General features: G+C 37.2%; 1 protein-coding gene across 1 annotated transcript in view; it reads right to left on the bottom strand.

Moving 5' to 3' along the window:
• The window catches only part of LOC102432706 (1-phosphatidylinositol 4,5-bisphosphate phosphodiesterase beta-1), a gene marked incomplete at both ends in the record, with an annotated part of 116,878 nt that overhangs the window by 88,855 nt on the left and 19,551 nt on the right, over positions 1–8,472 (bottom strand). Inside the window, 2 exons of the mRNA XM_006106791.1 lie at positions 899–999; positions 7,589–7,664. Of these exons, the coding sequence (XP_006106853.2) occupies positions 899–999; positions 7,589–7,664 (177 nt within the window). The remainder of the gene's footprint in view (positions 1–898; positions 1,000–7,588; positions 7,665–8,472) is intronic.

Here is an 8,472-nt window from a genome sequence, read left to right as displayed (position 1 = left end):
CATGCTTCTATGTTTCTGGATATATTTTGTTCATCAAATCCCCATATCCCGCTTAATCATTCAAAGATGTAATAAAAAAGTAAACAATATGTTTAAACACATTTTTCTTTTCATTAAAGTTACATTTCAACCAGAGTCTATAACTCTTCTATAGAGTGTGATTCAAACTTCACATTTTAATCCTGTTGACAGCCAAAAGTCAAGTTCAATGGTACAAATATTGCACATGTTCAATAAATAGTTGATGGCAATGAACATCAGCATGTGAGTATATATTCAGCGTCATTCTCAGCAGCACTGTTTGTCTGTCTTCCATATGAAGGAATCCTTATTGTATTTATCAATTTTGGATTGATTTTCTGTCATCGTGTAGATTTCAGCATATCAAAAGAGTAAACTGCTATTCCCCACATTTGCCTTTGTGTTTTGGTTTCTTTCTCCTTATTTTTCATTTATTTAAAAACTTAATGCCTATATAATTTCCAACATATAATTTTCAGCTGGGAGGGTTCTTAGTAATCCACACTTGTCATTTCACTAATGCAGCTCAGGGAGGTAAGATGGCTAGTTCCCAGTTCAGAGTTCTTTCTGCAACATGAGTCTGCCTCAGCTAAGCTGCCTCTGTTCTAGCCATAAACTTCAAACCACACAGAGCCCCCTGAGGTTACTAAAACAGCTACACCCAGCAACAAATCATAGCAACTTCCACTCATTAAAAGCCCTGGTTGCACCTCAGGGGCAGGAATGCGTGATTATCTCCAGTAACTACACAGAAGCACTGCTATTAGACATAGTGCACAAGAGGGTCTTCCTCTCCCTCTATTGCTCAAATTCCTGCCCTAGCCAGCCCGAGGACCACGGAAGCCGGGAGATAGTGGGTTAAAATGGATGTTCTTACAATTCGGAAAAGATGTTATCAATTTCAGGTCGAGGACAAAGATGGTTCAGGAAAACTCTGTACACTTCTGGAGTGAAATCTTCTTGAGGTATCGAATCATTCTGGGAAATAAAACAACACTGTCAGTGAATGGTCTTTTTCTTTCCCTATCTTCCTCCCTCCCTGCTTTCCTCAATTCCTTCCCTCCCAACCTTCATTCCCTCTTTTCTTCCATGCGTTCAGGGTAAATATTCAGAAGACATTCATGAGCCCAGCTGTGGGCTCCATTTGAACACTGGCTTTGAGGTATCAAAAATCTTATTCTCTCTTGTGTTTTCATTATAATTTAAGTGTAAGAGTTTTCTTCTAAAGAGATGTTAAGGCAATTTCTTAAATACATTTCTAAAGTGAAGTTAGACTTAGTAAAAAGAGGGTCTCTTTAGCATATTTTTAAAGTTTGCTTTTTTTTTGGTTTTAATCTTTTTTATTGTGATAACATTTATGCAACATAAAAAATTTACCATTTTAACCATTTTTAAGTGATCAGTGACATGAAGAACATTCACATTTGTTAAAAAAATGTAAAGAACTGATTTTGTGTCTTTTTTCCCAAATAATGCTCTTTCCAGTTTAAATAATTCGATACATTGTAAAATCTCTCTATTTAAAAGGCTAATATGCAAATTGTTTGCTCAGGAGTCTGACTGGGAGAGCAGGAGTTTGATCACTCCCTATGACATGCACTGACCACCAGGGGGTGGTGCAGAACATGGCGGGTGACCAGCGGTGGTGGTGGGGCACTGGGGGAGTGAGGAAAGGAGGAGGCAGGGAGGTGGAGAGGCGGGAAGGCCAGCCCTAGGGACCCTACCCTGCACAAATTTCGTGCACCAGGCCTCTAGTGTTTTCATTAGACAGGAACCATTATTTCTCACTGACTCCTCCTGGTCCTATTGTTTGGGAAGCAAGTCACTGACATGAAAAATCACTTCTATGACTTATTTTTCTGTGTAGTCGGGCTGCCATGGAAACCGGAAACATGTATTCAAGCCTTTGTTAACAGGAAGGACATTCTTTATGCCGTTTTCCTATTTCAGGTAAGTGTTTATATGGGTGTTTTTATTTTCAAGCCCTTAAACCAAAGAAAACACCCTTCCTTTTACCATATTCATAGGTTTTGAAATGTACTTTTATAAAAGTTTCTAAAAATTATTGTCTAAAATCGTACACTCCTTGCTAACAGGTAAGAAAACTTAGCTCACCACTTAGCTCACTCCCATATTTGTGGACTGAACAAATAAAAGAATATATTTTTTTTACTAAACCCATTTATAGAGCACAAAAAATCAATTTTTAAAAACAGAATTTTGAGACAAACAAACATTATACATAGCAAGATGCATTACACCATTAAACTTAAATACCTGGACACCAGTTTTGAAATCATGAGCACAAGTGGCCAAATCCAAGAACAATGGGAAGTATCCATGGATTGTTTTATTGGTGTTTTGCCACTCATAAAATGCGGACAAGTATAACCTGTAAACTGGTTTCCAAAGTCCAGTTCTATTCACAAGATGGAAGAAACCCTTTGCCTAGAAGTTGTACATTTTCCATTGCCCCCTTTCTGTGACTTAAGCACCCACATCTCCTTAAGTAGCTTTGTAAATAGCTTAAATGACCTTCTCTATTCTACTTTTTGGCTGAGAGACACAGGGAAGGTAAATATTTAAATATCAATAGTAGTAAAGAAATACTGAATAGCTCTGTGAACCCCAAGCGTGTTCTCCCATTCTCTCTACTATTTAGTTACTATTTGGAGTTCACTCCTCGCCCCACCCCAACCTTACCCAGCACACACATATATGGATTTTATCTAAGAACATCAATAATTGTTTTCTTTCCCTTCCTGACCCCTTTTCTCCCTCCCTTCTTGTCTTAGCTAAAATCTCTTCCTCTGGGAGCCTTTCCTTTCTCCCAGACAGGGTTTTGCCTTCCACTCTGTGATACCATCACACCTTGCTTGTCTCATATTTCAACACTCATTTAACAGGATTCTGCTCCCAGCTGTACAATTCTATTACTTTCCAGCCTGCAGATCTACACAAGCTAGGACCTGCATTTTGCTTGTTAACTGCTGTATCTCCAGTGTGTAACATACTGCAGGTGCACACTAAATACTTACTAAATGAATGAATGTAATGTATGAGAAAGGTAGACGTTGATAGCAAGGACTTATGTGCTGTATGTTTCCCTTTGAATAGCAGTTTTAGCTAAAGTCATTTATATAAGATTCCAGACACATAACTCCATAGAACAATATGCTTTAGTAAAACTCTAACCATGTTTATTTACCAGCTGTGAATCAGAACTTCCTATAAAGGGAAACAGATTAATTAAGATAATATGAATAAACACAATTTATTGTCATCACCAGTTGGATGTTAGAGCATAGAAAAAGGAAAACATTTAAATACAGCTGATTTTCCTTGTCTCATTTTTCTCTTGTCCAACTTGAGCAAGCCTTTGGAGTCAGTGGGTGAGAGAAAAAAAAATTTTTGTCAAAATGTGCATCATTGGGTCCTAGCTGGTTTGGCTCAGTGGATAGAGCGTCGGCCTGCAGACTAAAGGGTCCTGGGTTCCATTCCAGTCAATGGCACATACCTGGGTTGAGGGATCAATCCCCAATAGGCGGCATGCAGGAGGCAGCCAATCAATGATTCTCTCTCATCATTGATGTGTCTCTCTCTCTTTCTCTCTCTCTCTCTCTCTCTCTCTCTCTCTCTCTCTCTCTCTCTCCATCTTCCGTTCCTCTCTTAAATCAATAAAAATATATTTTAAAATGTATATTATTGAAAGCTAAAGTGAAAGAGTATAGGGGAGTAATTTTGTAAGAATAGGTATTTAACATTCAGAAAATGTTATTTGAAAATATGTTAATTTATTGAAGTAGACTCTAATAACTCAAGAGTTCACATACAGATTTCATCTCAACAAAACAATGAATTTTTCTCAATAAATTCAGTATTTTAACCTATTCACAATATGTTTTTTCTAAAGCTATAAATCAAAAGTTGAGTTAGCCATAATGTACATGAAATACTTACAAGTAAGCTGATCATAATCAATCTCCAAAGGTTTTTGTTAATTTTTCATTTGTTAATTTCAGAGAGAAAGGAGAGAGAGAGAGAGAGAGAGAGAGAGAGAGAGAGAGATACAGACAGACAGACATGGACTTGATGTTCCATTTACCTTGGTTTATCGAGATAATACTGTAATCAACTGAGCTACCCAGCCAGGGCTTCAATGAGGCTTAAATTTTTTATATCAGTTATTTTAAGAATCACAGCTACAAAAATGATTATATTTCTGATTTATATTTAGGATGTAAGACATAGGAAAAAGGCAAATCTAACAGTTATCCTATAAAAATAATTTTTATTCATAATATTCTTAAGTAAAATTTAAGGTGTTCTTTTAATCCAGAAAACACTATCTCCCTCAGTATTGCATATACTATATGTTCCTAAATATAGTAAACTTTGTTATTTAAAATAAACACATGGATTTACTCCTTATCTTCATTATTAAATGAAAATACATGTGCCAACGCTATGCCAAGACCAAAATATAACTATAATAAACTTTATTATTTAAAAGAAACGCATAGATTTATTCCTTATCTTCTTCATTAAAATGCAAACACATAAGCCAATGCTGTATCGAGACTACTATACCATTCCAAATGACCCTGAGCTGTTCTCAAGTTAATAAGACTTAAATCAAAGGTAATTTGGTTCAAGTAAACTATTTTCAGTGCTCAGAAAGTTTGTGGGGAAAGTGGTAATTTTCTGAATATGCAAAGGTCTTCAAAGGTTTCACTGGAAAATGTGTTTGGATTATTAATAGAACTACAGTAATTGCTTTGTCTCTCTTTTTTGCTGTAGTACTACTTTTTAACAATTAAGGTAATTTGGACAAGCGACTGTAATCTCTGAAGGAGTACCCTTTAAAGGAATGTGTTATTCCAATGGATCACGTTGGCTGGGACACAAGTTCAAGTGCATTAATTATCCCTAACAATGTGCACAAAGACAATGTTTAAAAAATCTCAACAGGATATCCACTGTGTTTCTGGTAATGTGCCTATTTACAGAACACAATTAAATCTAGTTGGAATGACCGCCAGCTATGAAACGAGGCTCCAGACATGCAGGATTATCTACCATTTATATAACTTTTCTTCTGTGTAGTATTTAAAACACTTCTTGTTAGTATATCCCGAATCTTTTTGCTAATTAGTAGATATTTTCTAGAGACACTGTTCTGTAGATATGAAATTACAATGAGGATTTCAAACATAGTTTGCAGAAGCATTTATTTCCAAGCTCTGAAACTGTCTCTGCTTTTTAAATCTTTTAAAGCATTCAATTTCTACAACTCTTCCAAGTAAAGTGTACTTTGCTAAGAATAATGATCTTTCAAAACTTTATGATGGAGGTTGATCATATTTTTTAAAAATCTCCAATTTGTTTTCAGAAAACTGTCATAACATTTAATTTACTAAAGATAAATATGTTTTTCAATTTAAACATGACTCCTGTTATTTGAATCTCATTTTCCTTTTCAAATGTCTCCAGTTGACTTTGGTCTGAAAGCGTGAACCTATAATAGACATAGTGGATTGTAAAAACTCAATTTATATTTATTGACTGAATTTTCAGAATCCAATTGTTTAGAAAATTGCAATTTACAGAGAATTGATTGATGGGTTTGACTTTCTATGCAGTTTCATTTTTTACTCCTTTTCCTTAGCTAGATATTAATAATAATAATAACTTAAATTTTTGATCATTATATGTCACAAATGTTATCCAGTAAAGGTAAAATCTGGAGCAGTTACAGAGGAAAAACACTTGATGCCCATCTTTCTAAATTAATCTCTCCCACTTTCTTTTTTTGTGCTTAAATGCAGTTCTCATTCGGGCCTAGTCTTTCCGGCCTCAGGGCCTTGCACACATTGTTTAATTTTTCTGGCATGAACTTCTCTCATTCTCACTGGCAGCCCTCCACTCCTTTTGTTCCTAGAATTCCCCACAAATTACACATGTCAGTCGAGGTGTTTGACCAGCATCCCCAGACTCTGATCCTGGAACCCTGGGACTTCATTGTGTTCACTACCATATTCTCAGGGCTTCAGGGCACCCAGAAAGAATTCAAGAAATATTTATTTAATTATCAACCTTAGTTATTTCTTTCTTACTCCAAAGCATCTACTGGGAGAGCACTAATAAGCAAGTTTGGTCATTTCATTTTGCTTATTAAAGTGAAGGTTAAAATGTTTGGGAGCTCCCCCACTGCTCTGCCCTAGTGTTGGAGCACCAGCATCTGTTTCCACCTGTAGCAGGAAACTGGTGGTGGAATGGCACTCTTGTTTTTCCTTGTTTTCTTCTACCTACCAAAGTCGTTGTTACACTTAATTTTTTTTTCTGAAAAGTATTCCCAACAAGAACTGACCGGTGAATCTAATAATGGCACTCATACTTTTTTCACCTTTAACCATACCCTTAAGAATAGCTCCTCAACCTCGTTCTCTGCAACTTGAGCATTGCCAGTGGGTTTTAGAGGCTCAAAGGTTCTCCCTACAGCATAAGGAGTGTCCTTGGGAAAGTGCTTACTTGTTGCCTAGATACCAGGATAAAAATACTTTGCAACAGAAAGGAGAGTTCTGCATAGAGCAGAGAAAAAGGCGTTCTGCAATAGACCCATTTCTCTCAGAAACAATGGTAAAAATCATTTTAGAGCCAGGTTGTAGAAATGTATTGAAATGAAGGCAAATTCATTGAGTTTCAGTGAATAACACATATTGAGTGCCTTGAATATGTTTGGCATGAAAAGAGCATATTACAACCTTGTCTTCTCATCTATCTTTCCACCATCTGAGCAAAGTAGCAGTCTCCAAACTGCTGATCTGCTTCCCTGTCAGCAAAAACTTTGAGCACAGCCCTGCAGAGCATGTAAATATATTTCTTTATAAACATGTACTGCTATATTAATTGCTTAGTAACTTATAACTCTTAAAACTAGAAATTTTAAGAGTTAAGATTACATTCATATTTCAAATATCTTCCTAATCATAATCTATAATGATTAGCTAATATCTCAAGGGACACCAAATATCAAGAAGTTTAAATTCTTGATAATGTTAATATTTTTGGCCAATACATTTTATATCAGTTTTTAATTTTTATTGATAAAGAACAAAGGTCTTTCTAGATTAAAATGTTGGAATAAGGAGAGTGAAAGAAAATATAATTACAGTGACCTCACATATTGTAAATATTAACAAATAAGTCCTATGGTTTTTTTTTGTTTGTTAATTCTCACTGGAAAATAATTTTTCCATTGATTTTTAGAGAGAATGGAAGGGAAGGCGAGATGGAGTGAGGGAGAGAGAGAGAAACATTGATGTGGATTAATTGCCTCCTTCACCTGCCCTGACCAGGCTGCAAATCAAATCGAATCTGCAACCCAGGTATGAGCCATTGACTGGAAATCAAACCCGTGACCCGTTGGCCAGCTCTCTAACCACTGAGCAACACAGCCAAAGCTCCTATGGTTTGATGTTTGGGTAGAATTTGGGGCAACCTACACTTTTTTATGATTGCTCAAAGCTATTTAGTAGTGCTAATTTTAGATAGGCAACATGCTCACCCTTGATGATGGAAGACTACAAGCCTCTAAAGCAGTTTCAACTCGTTTCCGGTCTGCTGAAAACAAGCGGTATATGCTGCAAGTGAAAGCACAACAAGTGAGAGGTGTTTGAAAGGCAGATGGATCCCAGCACTTGTAGGTGATGCCAAACGAAAACATTCCACTGAATCAACCTCTTTGGCATTCAGCTTTAAAGCATTAAAAACTTCCCATCATACCATGCATATGCACATGTGTTCTGAAAGATTGATGCATGTGCTTTTTATAATCAAAGTGCCTAATATAAAATCAATATTTTGAGACAATGGTGATCACTCAATTAAAAGGCATTGCACTAAGTAGTCTCTAATATTAAGCACTAAAATAAATATCCTTGCTAATTTTGTCCCCTTGCTGCTACCCCTTGCTCTAAAGGTGTACATTGTTAATATCTATAATAATAAAAGTGTAATATGCTAATTAGACCGGATGTCCTTCCAGACGACCTTCTGGACAAAGCTGAGGCAGCGGGCAGAGGCAGAGGCCGCAGGGGCTGAGCCTTTTGCACAAATTTCTTGCATCAGGCCTCTAGTCTATATATATAAAAGCCTAAGCGACCCGCCAACTGGCTGGTAGCTATGACGCGCAATGACCACCAGGGGGCAGACACTCCAACCAGTAGTTATGATGCACACTGACCACCAGGGGGCAGGGGCTCAACGCAGGAGCTGCCGAGCTGCGATGATTTGGCAGCTGTGGTTCTTGGGTGACATACCCGGAACCAGAGAGGAGGGAGCCAGATTCCAGGGTGCGTCACCCAAGAACCACCCTGTCACAATCCGGGACATCTCAGGGGATGTCGGAGAGCCGGTTTCTGCCGGATCCCCGCAGGGCAGGCTGAGGGA

Source organism: Myotis lucifugus, unplaced genomic scaffold (assembly GCF_000147115.1).
Source record: "Myotis lucifugus unplaced genomic scaffold, Myoluc2.0 scaffold_912, whole genome shotgun sequence".
Classification (NCBI taxonomy): Eukaryota; Metazoa; Chordata; class Mammalia; order Chiroptera; family Vespertilionidae; genus Myotis; species Myotis lucifugus.
Note: the sequence above shows the minus strand (reverse complement) of the source record. Positions and strands in the feature narration are given on the sequence as shown.